This window comes from Cetorhinus maximus, chromosome 16 (genome assembly GCF_964194155.1).
Source record: "Cetorhinus maximus chromosome 16, sCetMax3.hap1.1, whole genome shotgun sequence".
Lineage (NCBI taxonomy): Eukaryota > Metazoa > Chordata > Chondrichthyes > Lamniformes > Cetorhinidae > Cetorhinus > Cetorhinus maximus.
This window is the reverse complement of record NC_135894.1, coordinates 28,834,360-28,855,970: the sequence shown is the minus strand read 5'-3', so window position 1 is coordinate 28,855,970 and position 21,611 is coordinate 28,834,360. Positions and strand designations below refer to the sequence as shown.

General features: G+C 46.2%; 1 protein-coding gene across 4 annotated transcripts in view; it reads right to left on the bottom strand.

Annotated features, from left to right (window-relative positions):
- LOC144691467 (phosphorylase b kinase regulatory subunit alpha, liver isoform-like) overlaps positions 1-21,611 on the bottom strand; it is a 163,768-nt gene that overhangs the window by 99,415 nt on the left and 42,742 nt on the right. For all 4 annotated transcript variants that reach the window (XM_078559576.1, XM_078559574.1, XM_078559577.1 and 1 more), the window contains exons 8-13: positions 15,019-15,117; positions 14,758-14,904; positions 11,791-11,844; positions 11,131-11,253; positions 3,008-3,103; positions 658-765 (exon numbers count right to left, since the gene is read on the bottom strand). In XM_078559576.1, coding sequence (XP_078415702.1) covers positions 658-765; positions 3,008-3,103; positions 11,131-11,253; positions 11,791-11,844; positions 14,758-14,904; positions 15,019-15,117 — 627 coding nt within the window. The remainder of the gene's footprint in view (positions 1-657; positions 766-3,007; positions 3,104-11,130; positions 11,254-11,790; positions 11,845-14,757; positions 14,905-15,018; positions 15,118-21,611) is intronic.

Here is a 21,611-nt window from a genome sequence, read left to right as displayed (position 1 = left end):
ACACACTACAGGGGAAAGACTAGAGCCAGTGGTGAAAAGAGGAATAGCTTGGGGACCTCGTGCTCTGAAGGTTTGTGGTTGATGCTGTGAAGCTCCAGACAAAGTGAGAATAAGCAGCATTAATTGATATCACCCAGAGAGTGACTCCAGCTCTTTTTGATGTTTAGTGAAATCATTAACGTATTTACAATATCAGTAACCATAGTGCACTGAAAACACTTCCCACCAAGAAATGGAAACCACAAATACACAAAGCAGTAGTGCAATGGATAAAATAAATAATGCATAACAAGCAGGAGACCTGTTTAACAGGAACATTATTTTGTACATTAAGGGTGTGAATTGGGTAATTAACAGTACTACCACCAGGAGGTAACTTTTTGCCTGGATTAGTTTATCTGTGTATATATTAATCCAAACTGTGTTAAAATATGTATGATGTACGATGAATGCTATACCTGATCGCCTACCCTCACCTTGACCTTCACCTCATGATGGGCGATCATAGTTTGATGAGGTTGTTTCAGAGGGTGGCACATGTTGATTATAAACAAATTGCGAACTGTTGCCTTGGTTGAACCATGGCTGCTAGGCGCCATGTGCACTGAAAGACTACTACTGGCCCAACGTTATTACTGTGCTTTGATTGGTGCATACCTCAGCCAGGAGGGTCCCGAGGATATATAAAGATTGCCCCCACATGTGAGGCAATTTTCCTTTCACAGTTCTGTCCACGGTGTGTGGGTTCTTATATTCTTCATCCACCTGGAAACAACAAGTATCAGGTTCATGTTAGATTAGAATCTAATCTAATAGGTTCAAATCCCACCACAGCAGCTGGTGGAATTTAAATTCAATTAATAAAATCTGAAAGGTAAAGCTAGTCTCAGTAATGGTGACCGTGAAACCATTGCCAATTGTCATAAAAACCCATCTGGTTCATTAATGCCCTTTAGGGGAGGAATTCTGCCATCCTTACCTGGTCTGGCCTACATGTGACTCCAGACCCACAGCAATGTGGTTGACTCTTAACTGCCCTCTGAAATGGCCTAGTAAGCCACTCAGTTCAAGGGCAATTAGGGATGGGCAACACATGCTGGTTTTGCCAGTGACACCCACATCCCATGAAAGAATTTTAAAAACGCCCAAGATGGGAATTCACCAAAATTTAACTCAAACATTTTCCCTGTGGCCATCAACAATGACAATCCTGGTAAATCACTTCATAAACATAGGAATTTATTAAAAATCTTCGTACTTTGCTGGAAACCTTTAGCTATCTGCTGCCTGTGATGTAACAATGCAGAGTGGGAATGAGCCATTGAGTGTATGTGTTAAAAGCTTCCTGAGTAAGCACAATGTGGAATGTAACAGTGAGATAGGAGGCCCCAGTTCCAAACTCTAATCCATACTGAGGCAGCACTACAGATAGTGTCAGCAGCACTGAATCAGTGGGAGTGAATAGAAAGTCAGTGAGCTATCAGGGTCCCAGATAATGACCAGTGACTACCCCTTACTGGAGGTTACAGGGGTGGATGGCTGAGAGCAAGGCTGCCTGTAGCCAGGGCTGCCATACTTGACACATACCAACTATTGTCACCCAGGCTCATGAGGAGGATTAAGCAGGCCACCTATTCCTGCGAAAATAGGTTTAAATTTGGTAAGAGATGCAAAGGGATCTTGGGGTACAGGTCCTCTTTTCATGCAGGGAGAGTCTGGACTACTGTGGAGGTGTACTAATACACTCAGTTGCTCAAATGGTTCATCAAACTGCTTCTGGAACACAAGAACAGGTGGAGGTCATCCAGTCCCTTGAGCCACTTCTGCCAATGCAACAGATCATGTCTGATCTGTATCTTAACTCCATCCACAGGCCTTGGTTCCACTATCCTGGATATGCTCATCCAACAAAAAAAATCATCAACCTCTGTCTTGAAAACTTCAATCGAGCCTGAGGAGAGAGGGAACTCCAGATGTCACTAGCCTTATGGAAACAGCTTCCTGGTTTCACTCCTGAACGGCCAGTTCTTTCTTCTGGATGGAGCCACCAGAGGAAATGATTTATCCATTGAATGTATCTCCATCGAACCCCACTATCATTTTAAAGTTGATTTTTTATACATGGATCACAGTGGCACAGAGGGATTTTCTTCCCTTCCCGGCCCTCACAGCTCACAGGTGTTCCTTCATCTCTCTCCCTAACTTTCCCAATTCACAGAATCAGTCTTCTCTCCCCGCCTTCACCTCATGGTCTCACTCTTCTGCCTCTGCCCAATTTATGTTGCCAATCTCATGCCATCCTCCCACCATCAGTTAACAATGGAGCCCTTCAAACCCTGTTCCTCTCAGTTCAAACTCTCCACCTCCCCCAAACAGGTCATGTTGGCATAAACTGGCACTTCTTGTGGTGTGCCTGGCTCTTGCCTGCTAATTCTACTCTGGGGTGTCAGGATGGTGGGGGGACGTTGCAAGCTGGGGATAAACATTTTCTCAGGAGAATATCTGCCCACAGCGCCTCACAGTGATGGCAGACATTCATGTCCTGGAGCAGTAACAGCGTACGGCAGTGCCCAGCAGCAGTGTGGAGCCTACAATCCAGCTAACTTTCATCTGTAAATACTCACCCTCAAACTCCTAGCTCTCCGTGTTAAATATAGATGGTTGACAAACTTGGCTGAAATTCTCTGCACTGTTTGGCATTATTGCATGGGCAGATATGCCAACTGCAAAGAGTGGCAAGATTCTGCAGATTAAATCAGCTACTCCCACACAAACGACAATTACAATCAAGAAATTAAAGAGTCTTAACTGGTACAATGGAAGTAATTTTCAGGTCAATTAGATAAAGTAACATATCCAATATCTGTTGCTTAGAAAACATCACTGTCAACTCAAACATAAATTTATGAGGCCGTATATTATTAGTTAAAATTTTAGTGTAATGTTCTACATTAGCTACATGTTGTTACGGTTTATAATTTGTAATGAAGGGTTTTCGATGTCTGACCTTTTCAGCAGGAACAGCGTATAGCTCTGGGACCAGACGTATGCCATTCTCTCCTCTTATAAGGAGTTCTTCCAGGGCTTCTCTGTACTCTTCAATCTAGAACAACATTTAAAGAAAGAGTGAAAAGAGAGAGGGGGTTTGCATTGCGACAGAGTTTTTCACACCTTCAGGAAACCTCTCAAAGTGTCTTGCTGCCAATGAGGTACTTTTTCAGAACTGTAATCTCTGTAGGTCTGTTATATGTCAAAATACAGAATATTTTCCCCAGAATGTTTCACACTCTCTCAGAAATAAAATAGATTTTTTTTTTGCTAAATAGGACTTCTGCCCAGAGAATGAAGATTTGCTTCATCCGATGAAAACCGCACAATGAAATGGAAACAGAATGGTTCTGGAATAATGGCCAATTATTGCTATTTTAGGAGAGGCATTAACCTATTTAAATAAATACTGCTGAAATAGTGCATGGAGGGACTGCATGTTAAACTTATGGCCTACAGCATTAGTTTCAGGGCTGATTCATGAGCTTCATGTAGGAAATCCATACAATTCAGGGCCACAGCTTGACAGCAGATTGATTTTTACTTGTACCATTGCGTTTGCCGGTCATATTCACTGGAAGTTAACAAGGCTTGCTGCTTGTTTGCTCCGTATTCACATGCTATGGAAGATGAAGGTGATCTTTTGGCCTATTTTGATTGCACCTCATCAAGGCTCAACCAATCTTCCTGGCTTCCATTTTTAAAGTCCCCTTTATGTACATTTCCAGGTACTCATTCTAAATATCCTCTTAACCTGCTGCCTAAATATTACTGGAAATGTTGTAGTGAGCTAGCTTTCTGCAGGTCCTAAATCCTCAGATCCAACCTTGTAAGGATTTACCTTCACAGTTACGGATCTGGGCTTGGGATCCACCATAAGCAACAGTCGTACAGATAGAATCAGAGGCCACAGAAGGAGACCATTCAGCTCATCATGCCTCTGTTGGCTTTTTGAAAGCACTGCCAATGACTCCCATCCCCTGCCCATTCACAAGGCTTTTTGTGAAATAATTTCTCCCTCTAGTTCTTTTGCCAATCTATGACATCTGGTTACCACCCCACTTGCCAAAGGTAACATTTTCTCCCTATTTGCTTGATCAGAATTTTTGAATATATGTCTATTTCCATCTCTCTCCCTCCTCAGGTACCATGCCCTAAGAGGGAGTTGGTGTCTTGCTCTGCAGGCATGAATCATCTTCATTCATCCAGTTTGCAAGGCTCCTTAATAAACTGAGATCTTCTAACAGTCTGTATACATATGAAATTCCTCAATAACTGATGCTCCTGCACAGCGGGAAGCGAGACCATGCAGGCTTTCAGGTGGTGAGGAGCTAATGGGCAAAGATCAAGGGTGGAACTTAATGCCCCCCCTCACCCTCCCTGAGAGCTGTACCCAGTGTGACTGACCCTCACCCTCGCCCGGAAGCTGTACCCAGTGTGACTGACCCTCACCCTCCCTGAGAGCTGTACCCAGTGTGACTTACCCTCACCCTCACCCGGGAGCTGAACCCAGTGTGATCCACACCCACCCTCGCCCGGGAGCTGTACCCAGTGTGATCCACACCCACCCTCGCCTGGGAGCTGTACCCAGTGTGATCCACACCCACCCTCGCCTGGGAGCTGTACCCAGTGTGATCCACACCCACCCTCATCCAGGAGCTGTACCCAGTGTGATCCACACCCACCCTCGCCTGGGAGCTGTACCCAGTGTGATCCACACCCACCCTCGCCTGGGAGCTGTACCCAGTGTGATCCACACCCACCCTCATCCAGGAGCTGTACCCAGTGTGATCTACACTCACCCTCATCCGGGAGCTGTACCCAGTGTGATCCACACCCACCCTCGCCTGGGAGCTGTACCCAGTGTGATCCACACCCACCCTCATCCAGGAGCTGTACCCAGTGTGATCCACACCCACCCTCACCCGGGAGCTGTACCCAGTGTGATGTACACCCACCCTCATCTGGGAGCTGTACCCAGTGTGATCTACACCCACCCTCACCTGGGAGCTGTACCCAGTGTGATCCACACCCACCCTCATCCAGGAGCTGTACCCAGTGTGATCCACACCCACCCTCACCCGGGAGCTATACCCAGTGTGATCCACACCCACCCTCGCCCGGGAGCTGTACCCAGTGTGATCCACAACCACCCTCGCCCGGGAGCTGCACCCAGTGTGATCCACACCCACCCTCGCCTGGGAGCTGTACCCAGTGTGATCCACACCCACCCTCATCCAGGAGCTGTACCCAGTGTGATCCACACCCACCCTCACCCGGGAGCTATACCCAGTGTGATCCACACCCACCCTCACCCGGGAGCTGTATCCAGTGTGATCTACGCCCACCCTTGCCCGGGAGCTGCACCCAGTGTGACTGACCCTCACCCTCGCCCGGGAGCTGTACCCAGTGTGACTGACCCTCACCCTCCCCTGACAGCTGTACCCAATCTGACTGACCGTCACCCTCGCCCAGGAGCTGTACCCAGTGTGATCCACACCCACCCTCGCCCGGGAGCTGTACCCAGTGTGATCCACACCCACCCTCGCCTGGGAGCTGTACCCAGTGTGATCCACACCCACCCTCGCCTGGGAGCTGTACCCAGTGTGATCCACACCCACCCTCACCCGGGAGCTGTACCCAGTGTGATCCACACCCACCGAGAGGTGTACCCAGTGTGATCCACACCCACCCTCGCCCGGGAGCTGTACCCAGTGTGATCTACACCCACTGAGAGCTGTACCCAGTGTGATCCACACCCATCCTTGCCCGGGAGCTGTACCCAGTGTGATCTACACACACCCTCGTCCGGGAGCTGTACCCAGTGTGTCTGATCCCCACTCTCGCCTGGGAGCTGTACCCAGTGTGACTGACCCTCACCCTCGTCCGGAAGCTGTACCCAGTGTGACTGACCCTCACCCTCATCCGGGAGCTTTACCCAGTGTGACTGACCCTCACCCTCGTCCGGGAGCTGTACACAGTGTGACTGACCCTCACCCTCCTCTAGGGAGCTGTACCCAGTGTGACTGACCCTCACCCTCCTCTAGGGAGCTGTACCCAGTGTGACTGACCCTCACCCTTCTCTAGGGAGCTGTACCCAGTGTGACTGATCCTCATCCTCGCCCGGGAGATGTATCCAACGTGACCGACCCTTATCCTCGCCGGGAGCTGTACCCAGTGTGACTGACCCTCACCCTCGTCCGGGAGCTGTATCCAGTGTGACTGACCCTCACCCTCGCTCGGGTGTTGTTCCCAGCATGACTGACCCTCACCCTCACTCAGGAGCTGTACCCAGTGTGACTGACCCTCACCCTCGTCCGGGAGCTGTACCCAGTGTGACTGACCCTCACCCTCGCCCGGGAGCTGTGCCCAGTGTGACTGACCCTCATCCTCGTCCGGGAGCTGTGCCCAGTGGTGAAACATTCTCCTCATGGTGTCTTCAGTTTTTACCTGCTCAAACTGCCCTTCAGGCAGCAGCGTCTCAAAACCTAGTCGGCCTAGTTCTTCTTTAGACATCCACATCAGCCTCTGTTTGTTATTTGAGCTGGTGGCCTGGGATGCTAAGCGATTATGGCCTTTCACCCAGTGGAGGCCAATGGCAAGAGTTTGGACCAGAAGAGGACCAAGGAAGTTATTTCATTTTAACTTATTTTCAAAAAAACTCTCCTTATGTGACTCTGAATCTTGCTCCATATCATTTACTAGAGTGCCAGAGGCTGATTGGTCCATCCCTGCTGTTGCCATCCTGTGTGGACATCTGACCAGTTGGGTGCAGGTGTGTCCTAAGGGATAAAATCACTCACGCCTCTGGCAGCCATGGTCAGCGTGGTTTGGCCCACTGTCCGATTCCCACGCTCATTTCAAACCAGGGTTTGGTAGACCTGGTGCTCATGACACCCAACCAATGCAACGATTAACAAAGTCAACATAATGCTAAATGACATCTCAGTAGAGTACAAGTCATTTGAAGCCATGTGCAGTTTGTACACAGCTCTGGTCAGACCACACCCGGAGGACTTGGTCCAGTTGCGGTCAGAAACATGCGGCCATCATTCAAGCACTGGAGACAACGCTGAGAATATCCACAAGGCTGATTCTGAGCTGAACTCTACCAAGTTGCATGGAAAGCTTGAGCAGTGAAGTTCAACAAGGCACAGTGTGGAGAGGGAAGGTGGTAAGTATAATGGGCAGTCAATCAAATCAGTTTACATCCCCTTGACAGGAGATACCCTACAAGTGACTCTCCACAGCATACAAGAATGTAACAATTACAGAAAAGGTTTTTTTTCTATTATTCATTCATTGGATGTGGGCTTCACTGGCTAGGCCAGCATTTACTGCCCATCCCTAACTGCCCTTGAGAGGTGGTGTTGAGCTGCCTTCTTGAGCCACTGCAGTCCATGTGGTGTAGGTACACTCACAGTGCTATTAGGGAGTTCCAGGATTTTGCCCCAGTGACAGTGAAGGAACGGCGATATATTTCCAAGTCAGGATGGCAAGTGACTTGGAGGGGAACTTCCAGGTGGTGGTGTTCCAATGTGTCTGCTGCCCTTGTCCTTCTAGGTGGTAGTGGTCGTGGGTTTGGAAGGTGCTGCCTAATGAGCCTTGGTGAATTCCTGCCGTGCATCTTGTAGATGGTACACACTGCTGCCACTGTGCGTCAGTGGTGGAGGGAGTGAATATATGTGGAAGGGGTGCCAATCAAGCGGGCTGCTTTGTCCTGGATGGTGTCAAGCTTCTTGAGTGCTGTGGGAGCTGCACTCATCCAGGCAAGTGGGGAGTATTCCATCACACGCCTGACTTGTGCCTTGTAGATCTTGGACAGGCTTTGGGGAGTCAGGAGATGGGTTACTCATCGCAGGATTCCTCGTCTCTGACCTGCTCTTGTAGCCACAGTATTTATATGGCGAGTCCAGTTCAGTTTCTGGTCAATGGTAACCCCCAGGATGTTGAAAGTGGGGGATTCAGTGATGGTAATGTCATTGAACATCAAGGGGCGATGCTTATATTCTCTCTTGTTGGAGATGGTCATCGCCTGACATTTGTGTGGTGCGAATGTTACTTACCACTTGTCAGCCCAAGCCTGGATATTGTCCAGGTCTTGCTGCATTTGGATATGGACTGCTTCAGTATCTGAGGAGTTGCGAATGGTGCTGAACATTGTACAATCATCAGCGAACATCCCCACTTCTGACCTTATGATAGAAGAAAGTTCATTGATGAAGCAGCTGAAGATGGTTGGGCTGAGGACACGACCCTGAGGAACTCCTGCAGTGATGTCCTGGAGCTGAGATGATTGACCTCCAACAACCACAGCCATCTTCCTTTGTGCTGGGTATGACTCCAGCCAGCAGGGAGTTTTCCCCCTGATTCCCATTGACTCCAGTTTTGCTAGGGCTCCTTGACGCCACACTCTGTCAAATGCTGCCTTGATGTCAAGGGCAGTTACTCTCACCTCACCTCGGGAGTTCAGCTCTTTTATCCATGTTTGAACCAAGGCTGTAATGAGGTCAGGAGCTGAGTGACCCTGACGGAACCCAAATTGGGTGTCAGTGAGTAGGTTAATGCTAAGCAAGTGCCGCTTGGTAGCACTGTTGATGACCCCTTCCGTTACTTTACTGATGCTGGAGAGTAGACTGATGGGGCGGTAATTGGCCGGGTTGTATTTGTCCTTTTTGTGTACAGGACACACCTGGGCAATTTTCCACATAGCTGGGTAATTGCCAGTGTTGTCGCTGTACTGGGACAGCTTGGCTAGGGGCACAGCAAGTTCTGGAGCACAAGTCTTCAATACTATTACCGGGATATTGTCAGGGCCCATAGCCTTTGCAGTATCCAGTACCTTCAGCCGTTTCTTGACATCACGTGGAATGAATTGAATTGGCTGAAAACTGGCATCTGTGATGCTGGGGACCTCCGGCGGAGGCCGAGATGGATCATCCACTCAGCGCTTCTGGCTGAAGATTGTTGCGAATGCTTCAGCCTTATCTTTTGCACCGATATGCTGGGCTCCTCCATCGTTGAGGATGGGGATATTTGTGGAGCCTCCTCTTCCAGTGAGTTGTTTAATATTTCACCACCATTCACGACTGGGAGGACTGCAGAGCTTAGATCTGATCCGTTGGTTGTGGAATAGCTTAGTTCTGTCTATCACTTGCTGCTCATGCTGTTTGGCACGCATGTAGTCCTGTGTTGTAGCTTCACCAGGTCGACACCTCATTTTTAGGTATGGCTGGTGCTGCTCCTGGCATGCCCTCCTGCACTCTTCATTGAACCAGGGTTGATCCCCTGGCTTGATGTTAATGGTAGAGTGGGGGATATGCTGGGCCATGAGGTTAGATTGTGTTCGAGTACAATTCTGCTGTTGCTGATGGCCCACAGCACCTCATGGATGCCCAGTCTTGAGTTGCTAGATCTGTTCGAAATCTATCCCATTCAGCACGGTGGTAGTGCCACACAACACGATGGAGGTATCCTCAATGTGAAGGCAGGACGTCATCTCCACATGGACTGTGTGGTGGTCACTCCGACCGATACTGTCATGGACAGATGCATCTGTGGCAGGCAGGTTGGTGAGAATGAGGTCAAGTATGTTTTACCCTCTTGTTGGTTCTCTCACCACCTGCCGCTGACCCAGTCTAGCAGCTATGTCCTTTAGGACTCGGCCAGTTCGGTCAGTAGTGGTGCTACCGAGCCAATCTTGGTGATGGACATTGAAGTCCCTCACCCAGAGTACATTTTGCGTCCTTGCCACCCTCAGTGCTTCCTCCAAGTGGTGTTCAACATGGAGGGGCACTGATTCATCAGCTGAGGGAGGGCAGTACGTGGTAATCAGCAGGAGGTTTCATTGCCCCTGTTTGACCTGATGCCATGAGACTTCATAGGGTCCGGAGACGATGTTGAGGACTCCCAGGGCAACTCTCTCCCGACTGTATACCACTGTGCAGCCATGTCTGCTGGGTCTGTCCTGCCAGTGGGACAGGACATACCCAGGGATGGTGAAGCTAGTGTCTGGGACATTATCTGTAAGGTATGATTCTGTGAGGATGACTATGTCAGGCTGTTGCTTGACTAGTCTGTGAGACAGCTCTCCCAATTTTGGCACTAGACCCCGATGTTAGTAAGGGGGACTTTGCAGCGTTTAACAGGGCTGAGTTGCTGTTGTCGTTTCCGCTGCTTAGGTCGATGCCGGATGGTCTGTCCAGTTTCATTCCTTTAAGACTTTGTAACGATTTGATACAACTGAGTGGCTTGCTGGGCCATTTCAGAGGGCATTTAGGAGTCAACCATATTGCTGTGGGTCTGGAGTCACATGTAGGCCAGGTAAGGACGGCAGATTTCCTTCCCTAAATGACATTAGTGAACCAGATGGGTCTTTCTGACAATCGACAATTTTTCCATGGTCATCGTCAGACTTTTAATTCCAGATTTTTATTGAATTCAAATTCATTACCCTGGGTGTCTGGATTACTAGTCTGATGACAATCCCACTACGCCAGTGCTTCCCCGCCATAACCCAGAGGATTATTTAAAATGAAATTGCGAGTAATACAAGGGGCCATTGGTACAAGTAAAATAAAAGGCAAACCTAGAATTTACAAAAATGAGTTTCATAGCTATACAATTTCAAATGTGTTTTCGATTAGAATAGGTAGCATGAAATAATTGGATAGCTATGGTAATGAAGGTGAAGCATATGCTGTCAATGTTTATTGTGTCACTGAGGTAGGATCTGATTAGTACACAGGTAGATGATGATCAATGAATCAAGTATTACTCTCAACATAACCGATGGATCAAGCATTACTCTCCATATAACCGATGGATCAAGCATTACTCTCCATATAACCAATGGATCTAGCATTACTCTCCACATAACTGATGGATCAAGCATTACTCTCCATATAACCAATGGATCAAGCATTACTCTCCATATAACTGATGGATCAAGCATTACTCTCCATATAACCAATGGATCTAGCATTACTCTCCATATAACCGATGGATCTAGCATTACTCTCCATATAACCAATGGATCAAGCATTACTCTCCATATAACCGATGAGAGTGCCAATGCCCTACCTGCACTTTGTCTTCTCTAAATACCCCATCAATGAGGAGATAGGTCCAGAATACAGGCCATTCACATTCAATGTTTTCAAACAACTGAAGTTCAGCAGAATCATAATGCAATCTGCTAGGATCCTAAAAACAGAAGGTAGTGATTTAAATACAGAAACTTTAAAAAAATTAATCATTAATATGCCAATGCCATCATTTTCAAATAATCAATTTGAGATCAGGAATAGTTTGCAACATAGGAAAAATTAAGAGAGACGGGGTTGTATTAAAGGGGAATGTTTACCAGAATACATTTTCAAATATTTTAAAATGACCAATGAGTTTGAATATTTTTTTGTAAATTTATGTAGGCATGTTAAAGAGTCAAGCAGAATGCTGATGGCATTATCAGGGTCTAAGCTTGGAACAACTACAGAGCAAGACAAGAATGAAGGAGTGTTAACAAAAGGGTATTCATGCAAAAGATAAAATATTGGTACTGATCCTTCTGTCGAAGATCAAAAATCACACTGTACTTATAAAGAATATAATTACCACCACAGACCTACTGTTAAACAGGTGAGACATAATTCTCTCAGTTCTGACTATAGCCAATTTTCTGTTCAGTTAGATGGTGCACCTACTTATCAATCTACAGGCAAGAAATTGGATTCTATCTACCTCTCTTGGAGTTTTGTAGCCATCTCTCAAAAATCGACAGCAGCCATACCGCCCCTGTACAACAGAAATAAATCACATTGTCACAAGGAAAGCTCAGTCATGTAATAGTTGGACAGCACAATGCAGGAATAAGTCCACATTACACAAAGACACAGTTCCCTCCCAAGCTGAGCAAACGCTCACACAATGGGAAAAACATGGCCTGGGTTCCCTGTGTAATGAAGTTATAAACCAGTTCTTTCCAGGTTTGCAGGTTCCATTGTGCAGTCCCTAGATAAATCACCCCAACCATGTTCCACTTTGTGTAGACCCTCGCAGGTCAAAGCTCCAACAGATAGGCAGGTCCTGGCTGGACAAGATTACCACTGATTTTCACAGGTTAAGTTGGGACGTTTCAACTGGACTCATTATTGCAGAACTCCGATTGGGCTATGTGCTTCAGTGTCAGAAAGAGGATTTCTATTCTTTACTGCATTTCTGTTCTCCATACCAGAATTGAACTCGGGTGATTGAGTCTGGTTCTGATGTGATACTGTCCCAGGGTTCAGCAGCTCATAAACCATCACTGTCTAAGATCACACATGAAGACTGTCCATTGGGAGAGAGGTATTTACGGGCTTGTGTAGAATGCCAATGAAGGGACAAATGGGGCCAATTCTAAACCCCCCCCTCCACCACATGGCACTCCAGCTGGAGAGGGGGTAGCATGAGAATGGTCAGGGTGTCAATTAACAATCTGGTGTCTGCCCATCGCAATTTTGAATTGGGTCCTGAAAGGGGTGGCAGCAGGTCAGTCAGTCCTTGGCAGGAGGCCATATATAATAAGGAAAACTGGTGTCCTTTGTGTACGTAGGCCCTACTTTCAGCTTTCAGGCACAAATGAGCAGGGCATGTCCCTCGCAGGCTTGTAGCAGTGGGTAGGTGGCCCAGCAGTCCGGGAAATGGTCCCGCATATTATGCATCCTTCTTTTGGTTGGGCCAGGGGGAGCAGGGGCCCTTGAGGCCTTGATTCCTCTGCCTTTTCTCACCTTGCCAGCAAAAATCTATCAATCTCAGTTTTCGGATTTTCAAACAGCCCCCAGCCTCAAGAGCATTTTGGGGGAGAGTGTTCCGCTATCCTCTCTGTGAAGAAATGCCTCCTGACATCACCCCTGAGCAGCAGGGCTCTAATTTTAAGATTATGCTCCCCTCCCCCCCACCTCCCCTTTGATTTTGGACTGCCCCCACCAGAGGAAAGAGGATAGATTTACAGAAACTTCTTTATTTATCTTGAACCCCTCAATTAGATCGCCCCTTAATCTTCAAAACTCAAGGAAATATAAACCTAATCTCTGCAGCCAGTTCTCAGGATTTAATCCTTTTAGCCACAACATCATTCTGATGAATCTGTCCTGCATTCCTTCCAAGATTAATTTCTCTTTCCCGAGGTCCTAGAACTGAATACAGTTACTGCAGATGTGGTCTAACCAGAGCTTTTTGCAACTGCAACGTAACGAACAAATGAATTGGGAGCAGGAGTAGGCCACTCGGCCCCTCGAGCCTGTTCTGCCATTCAATAAGATTATGGCTGATCTAATTTTAACCTCAACTCCACATTCCCGCCTACCCCGATAACCTTTCACCCCCTTGTTTACCAAGAATCTATCCACCTGTGCCTTAAAAATATTCAAAGACTCTGCCTCCACCGCCTTTTCAGGAGAGTTCCAAGACTCACAACCCTCTGAGTGAAAAAATTCTCCTCATCTCCATCTTAAATAAGCAACCCCTTATTTTTAAGCTGTGACCCCCCTAGTTCTAGATTCTCCCACAAGAGGAAACATCCTCTCCATATCCACCCTGTCAAGACTTCTCAGGATCTTATATGTTTCAATAAAGTCATCTCTTACTCTTCTAAACTCCAGTGAATACAAGCCTAACCTAGACAACCCACCCATTCCTGGTATTAGTCTGGTAAACCTTCTCTGAACTGCTTCCAACAAACTTACATCTCTCCTTAAATATGGAGACCAGTTCTGCATACAGTAATCTAGATGTGGTCTCATCAATGCCCTATATAACTGAAGCCTAACCTCCGTACTCTTGCATGCAATTCCCCTTGCAGTTGAATACATAATATAACGTCGACCCCTTTGTATTTAAGGCCCTTTGACGGAAAGGTCAATATCCCATTATCCTTTTTAATTATATTTTGTACCTTACCACTCTGTGGATGTCTTGTGGCACAATGGGTGGCTTTCTACCTCTGAGTGAGAAGCACTAAGTTCAAGTCCCCTCCCAGGCCATGGAAGGTGCATTCATAACGTGGCCAAACAGGTTGTGTGTCAATCTGTAAATCCTTCCAAAACATGCTGGTGGGAGTGGGAGGGATTCCTGGTGAGCCATGTCATGGAAAGGAAATAGGAGCCTCTACCATCACTATCCCTAACTCCAGACTACAACATGCCTGTAAAAGTGCATCTATCAATGTCCCTTTGTGACTTCCTGCTCCCATCCTACGCCACCTACAACATCACCAAGCCTGGTGTCATGAACTAACCTGGATGTATGACTCTATTCTTTCAGCTAAGTGATTCATAAATACAGTGAAAATCTGAAGCCCCTGTATGGGTCCCTGGGAGACACCAGCGGTCATGTCCTGCCAGTTAGAGTACATATCCATTATCATTACTCTCTGTCCCCTATCCCAATTCCCTCTCCAAGCCAGTAGGCTGGCTCCAATTTTACATCCTGTCATTTTTGTTAACTACCACATGTGTGGAATTTTGTCAAATACCTTCTGGAAGTTCATATAGATAACATCTGCAGACACTTCCTTATCTACCATATTATCTGTCTGCAGTTAAAAATTGGTCCTAAAGTCTACAAGAAGAAGGAATACTAGTATAATAGCAAGAGGAAGTGCTCATGTAAAGCTGTCTTATTGTACCGCTCCAGATAGCACAGTTATTTGATTTTTAAAAAACGCACCTGCAGTTTTGTAATTATTTCATTCTTTGTCACATTCACAAGATCAATGTCCTCCACAGCAAAAGCAGGGTAGGAAATAATGGAGAGAAGCCCAGCATCAATCTCCTTTGATGTTGAAGCTCTGGGTAACATAGAAAGAAGAATGGACTGAAATAAAAAGAGAACAATGTGAATCAATTAAAAATAACCATTCACATTTGGACTGATCAATTAAGGCAGTTCTCAGGTCAAATCACACCCATGTCATTCTCTCTTGTTTACCTGGCAATGCTGAACTTCATCAGGAAGAACATGAATGACTGACTTGGGGCCTCCCCGGGCACCAAACAAATCCAGTTCATCGATTGCCTCCAGGGCTGCCTGTTGCAACAGGGAATAGTTAGATTAGTATGAAATAATTAACATTCAGTCGGACTGTTGAATATTGACAGAGGTATTGCTTGTCGAACAATGGATAACATATCTGCTGAAATAGGATTGAGACAATTCAAACACGTGTAAGGGTCTTTAATCAGAAACTTCTATTTCTGCACGAAACCAGAGATTCAAAATCCACGGGTCTCCCACTCAGGATTGTGTCCACCAGAATCAGTACAGAACTGTTTCAGGTCAATTTAAATAGCGTGACATGTTGGCTTGTTGGCTAATGGAAACGCTAGCCCCATGAGTTAACCATGAACGGCAGAGTTTATCAATAAAGACAGCAGAGCATCGCGAAAGGTACACTGTAACAGCAACATATAGAGACTTCTGCTCACTGCTTTGTAGAAAAAACAGAATGTGGACATAGAACAGAAAAGCTCTCAACTCTGGACACAATGATATAAATTAATGGTGAAAGAGGCTTCCTTTTATGGGAGTGAGAAGAAAATACCTCAAAACTGTAGAAGAGAAGGAACTGCTATTGGGAGGAGAGGCACTAGCCAACACTCCTAGTCCTCCCCAGAACAACAGTCTGGTCAATCCGCATTTGGAACCACATGACAGAATGGCTACAGCACAGAAAGAGACCATTTGGCCCATCGTGTCTGCACTGGTTCTCGGAAGGAGCCTTCTCCCTCAATTTTCTCCATTCAGATTGTTATCTAATTTCCTTTTGAAGAAGCCATGATTGAACCTGTCTCCACCACACTCTCAGGCATTGCATTCTAGACCCTAGCTATCATGTGTGAAAAAGCTTTTCCTCATGTCTCCATTGCCACTTTGGCCAAACACCTTAAATCTGTGTCCTCTGCTTCTCGACTCTTCTACCAATGGGAACAGTTTTTCTCTATCTACTCTGTCTGGACCCCTGATAGTCCAGTTGTGAGTAATATTTAAGGCTGTTTAATGTTGTTCAGCAAGACAATAAAGCGTTTAATGATGATAATAATAATTAATTAATAATAATCCTATGCCAGTGCCACTGTAGGGGATCATCAGTGTCAGTCTCATCCATACAGCAATGATAGGAGGTGTCCAGGTTCCCTGCAGCAGCAGGACCCCTCGGCCCTTTATAGACACAGCTTAATTCAGGTGAGTTTCTTTACAAAGTAAAATCCGCCAGTTTTTGTACCCGAGCCACTTCTCTGGTCTGGCAGCTGCCCATACACCCACCGGGAGTCATGTGTATCTTATTTCTTTGGGCAGACACACCAGTCTTGTACTGGGCCCTGATTGAGCCAGTGATGTGGGAACTCCCAGCGCCTTGAGTTCCCACACTGTCGCCAAACATCACCGGGGGCAAAGGAGGCTTCCACCCTTGTGGGCCTAACCAGGAAATCTTGGGAACAGCATCGTCCTAGCCATTTCCCATTGGGCTATTCCCAGATCTGGCTGCAGCACTGGCAGGAGTCTGGCTGGACCTTGTACCCGGCCTGGAAGAAACATCAGATTTTGCAACACCGTTGCAATTTCACTTGTCACGTGGGCCTTCTCACTCTGGAAAGCACCAGTAATGAGAATGTGCTGGGAGCTCTTCATAAGAATAATTATAGTGAAAAATGTCCAAAATAGTTTTTAGAAGTGACAAAGTGAATCAAGCAGTAGCCACAATGAAAGCTGTAAACACATTAACCCTGCCTTGGCGTACATGTGACTCATTGCAACGACAACTGCACAACTCTAAGGGCTGATGGGATGACAAGTGAATGGCCTCATTAAACTGCTTATGGCCAGGATTTTCTGGTCGTCAAGGGGGCTCGGCGAGGGTGAGCAGGAGCGGCCCGCGATAGGGCCCCGACTGCGATTTCACGCTGGCTAGCCAATTAACGGCCAGATAGGATGAAACGCGCGCTGCAGCGCTCAGTGCTGCCTGTGTTGTGGGGGAGGGGGTAAGGAAGGCGAGTGTGGAAGTTCACACATACGTTTGGGTGCGCGCAGTAAAAGCTCTGTGCCTCATGGAGCTGATGATTTTGCAAATAAACAGTAAAGAATTTTAAAATGTTAAAAAAATGTCCCCTGTCACATGATCAGGGACGTGTAAGAGATGAATGCAAAAAGTCATCCGTCCGTGGATGAGGTTTCGCAAAAAATGTAAAGGCCGCTTGGCCTTTTCGCCCGCCCACCAACCGAACGGTTGGACAGGCAGCAAAACATTTCAATCAATTAGTTTATTAAGGGCCTTAATAGACTGTCTGATTGTCAGCAGGTGTGCTGCTGACTCCTGTGCGCGCCCACCGACCAAAATATCGTGCAAATGCACAATGACGTTGGGACACTCGCCCAACATCATCGCGTGTAATTTTACGCTCATTTGGGTCAGGTGCGCGCCCGCCCAACAAGTGCAATATCCCATGATTTCTGAACTGAGATACTGAATCAGAATGAAGTCCACTTGTTTACTCTTAATTCAGAAGAATTTTCTTTTTAATTCTTTTCTTGGGATGTGGGCATCATTGGCAAGGCTGACATTTTTTTTTCTTCATTTACGGGATGTGGGCTTCGCTGGCCAGGCCAGCATTTATTGCCCATTAACCTTGAGAAGGTGATGGTGAGCTGCCTTCTTGAAGCTCTGCAGTCCATGTGGTGTAGGTACACCCACAGTGCCGTTAGGGAGGTAGTTCCAGGATTTTGACCCAGCGACAGTGAAGGAACGGCGATATATTTCCAAGTCAGGATGGTGAGTGACTTGGAAGGAAACTTCCAGGTGGTGGTGTTCCCATCTATCCGCTGCCCTTGTCCTTCTAGAAGATAATGTTCATGGGTTTGGAAGGTGCTGTCTAAGGAACCTTGGTGAGTTTCTGCAGTGCATCTTGTAGATGGTACACACTGCTGCTACTGTGCATCGGTGGTGGAGGGAGTGAATGTTTGTGGATGTGGTGCCAATCAAGCGGCTGCTTTATCCTGGATGGTGTCAAGCTTCTTTATTTCCCATCAGAAAAAGAATGTTATTCACTGCCATGAGAAAGGAGTCAGTAATCTTGGAAAACTCTGGGAAGGCAGAAAAGTGCACAGGAAGAGGGAATGGAGATGCCGTCTCAATAATAATTAGTGCGAATAAAACCATGTGGAATGAAAAATTGTCAGATTGAATGAATAAATCAATATCAATAACACAGGAGGCATTTTCTGACCAATGCCTATCCAGGTCAACAGAGATTGATTTAAGAGGAGTAGACTATAAACTGCAGTGAAAACATTTTTGTTTCACTTATTTAGCCATGGAAACAAAGTTCATGTTTTAATGTGTTTAATTCATAACTGGTGCTGTGCAATGTGGTTTATATGATAACTACTCCAATCACTTTACCCAAAACAAAAATAAATAGTTGTTTTGTAGTACAGGGCTTGAATGTTGGTGAAAAAAGAGCCATGCTATCAAAACTATTTGTCTTGCACTCATCAGGGTAGCTTGCAAGGAATTACCAAACTGTAATGGGGGAACAACAATTTATACTGCATGAGATGAGAGTGCTGATTGGTTGGCAAGTGGACTCTGATTGGTGGAGGCATTGTCATGGACAATGCAGCTTGGAGCAGTTAACTGCCCAGCTATGTTCAAATTCAAACCAGGCAGGTCAACTCTGATTGGTCAAGGCACTATCCTGGGGTATGAACCAGGGAATGACCTTCCCTAAGCTTTGATTTAGATGAAAAAGGTGCAAACTGTGGACATGTTCCTTCTGTCTGCAAAGGACAGGTCCTTGTGTGTGAATATATGTGGCTTCTGGCATGCATAAGTGAGGCATACTGCGAGCCCAACTGGTTCATTCATTGGGGCAATGCCTTGACCAATCAGAGTTGACCTGCCCCATTTAAATTTGAAGAAAGCTGAGCAGTTAACTATTCCATGCTGCATTCTCCATGCAAAGCTTCTATCAATCAGTCTTTCCTTGCCAACCAATCAACACTCTCTTCTCATGCGGTATAAATTATTGTTCCCCCAGTACTGCTGGGAAATTCTTGCGAGATATTCTGATGAGTGCAAGATCAAAAGCTTTGACAGCATGTCTCTTTTTTCAGCAACGCTGAAAATAAATATTGTGGTAGAGTTTGTGGTCAGCAGTGAAGGAAGCGTGCTCGCTGGTGACTTTGAAGTTAGTCTCGCTGAGAGATCTAGGGATCTCTCTGACAGGAATTTCCCCTCTGTCGTCATGCCTGAAACTGATTGCAGCATATTTCACTGGGCATTCCCAGCGTGGAGCTACAGGATGCCCAAACAGCCAATCACATTAAAGGACTCCCACAGCGATCCAACGGGGCAAGAAAAGCAGTCAAATAAAATCATTTTAAAAATGTTTACATTGAGCAAATTAAAGATTGGGACAATACAGAGGGTAAAGGTAAAAGCTGAAGTATTCAGGGTTTTAAAAAATTAAATTGAAAAATCGAGTTTAAATCATCTACCAATTAATTATTTAACAGCGCTGCATGATCATGAGATTTCTTTTCAGGGTCAGTTCTGTTGTTTGTCAAATCGTCTTACTCACATTGCTGTTAAAAACCCAGTTATACCTGACTGAAGAAGGTGTAATTTTGTATGGGGATTCAAACAGTGATGGCCGGAGCAGGGATGTTGAAATTCTCACTGATTTCAGTGATCGCCGGCTTGGGTTGTTGTGGGGATGGGGATGGGGGTGGGGATGGTGATCGCGGTACATCATGTGCCAGAGCATGGAGTGACATGGCACAACTTCATGGCTTCCGCACTAAACTCCACCAGCCCTACGTCCTGAAGTTGCAATCGCTTTCAGAGGCATAACAACAGCAAAATAGCTGTCGCCCATGTAATTCAGCCCAATTAGAGATGGGCAATAAATGCTGGCCTAGCCAGGGACACCCATATCCCATAAATTAGTTCAATGTTATGATCAACAGAATCTATACAATCAAGAAGATACTGAAGCTGTTTTCTGTTCAGCTTCAGTAACAAACTTGAACCTGATTCCATTGTCACCATTCACTATCTAGTTATCTAGAGTTTCGAAGAATGAGAGGTAATCTCATTGAAGCTTACAAAATTCTTACAGGGCATGATGTAGATAGGATGTTTCCCCTGGCTGGTGAGTCTAGAACCAGGGGACACAATCTCAGGATAAGGGGTGGGCCATTTAGGACTGAGATGAGGAGGAATTTCTTCACTCAGAGGGTGGTGAATCCTCAAAATTCTCTACCCAGAGGGCTGTGGAACATGTTCAAGACGGAAATCGATAGGTTACTGGAGACCAATGACATCAAGGGATTTGGAGAGAGCGCAGAAAAGTGACGTTGAGGTAGATGTTCAGCCATGATTTAATTGGATGGCAGAGCAGACTCAAGGGGCCAAATGGCCTACTCACCCCTCCTATTTCCTGTAAAGCAATGTTTACAGGGACATGTTTCACAATGTGGCTCGCTTATACCTGCTGGAGGTTACATATATTCATGGAGTCACAGAAACTTACAGCACAGGAGGAGGCCATTTGGCCCGTCATGCCTGTGCTGGCTCACTGAAAGAACAGTGGTGCTCAGTCCCAAACCATCACCTTTTGCCCGTAACTCTGTAAGTTCTTCCTCCTCCTGTCGTACTCCCTTTTAAAATTATTTATGGAATTAGCCTCCACTTTTTTTCAGGTGGAGTGTCTAGCTCCTGACGACCCTAACTGAAAAAAATTCTCCTCTTTTAACTGAATTTGACTCTATATGACCTCTGGTTATTGACTTACACACTAGTGGGGATAGATTTTCCCTAGCTACTCTACTTAAACCTCTCATTATCTGGAAAACAATCATTCCTTTAAGCTGCACAAGCTGTGCTCAAATCGACTCCTATAAATTACCACATGCGTGTGGCCACCCAAATCTTAATTAAAAAGGGCTGTGCACAAAAGAAAATAGTAATACACAGGGACCTGTCCTCTGTAAGCACCCTGTTTTGAATTAAACAAGAGTAGGGGAGGATAGCTCCCTGGTGTATTCTCCATGGAAATGCCTCAACCAATTAGAGTCGGCCTTCCAACCAATCAGCACCCTTCTCTCACACAGTATAAATTGTTGCTCCCTTTGAAATTTGGCTTTCTTGCATCTGTTCTGACGAGTGCAAAACAAACATGTTTTAAATCTAAGCGGCTATCTCTTGGAGTAGTGTAGCTCTTCTAATTATTATTTTAAATTGAATCCAAGAATTCCAAACGAAAAGTGTTGCCACCCAGGACAGGAGGAGCTGCCAGTGCAGGTCAGGGAAAGAGAGGGGTCCTCCAGCTTGAAGTGCCCTCTCAGCAACTTATAGAACTTTGAAATAGAAAATGGCCAGAGCTGCTAGGCAACCACTGTGGGGGTAAACCCCCCTCCAGAAAGCAGCCTGTGAACTCAGCTATAACCTGGTAGAGGTGAGGGGGGTACAGGGAAGGGTCCTCTAAGCCTGCCCAGAGCACTGGATCCTCCAGCCTGCCATT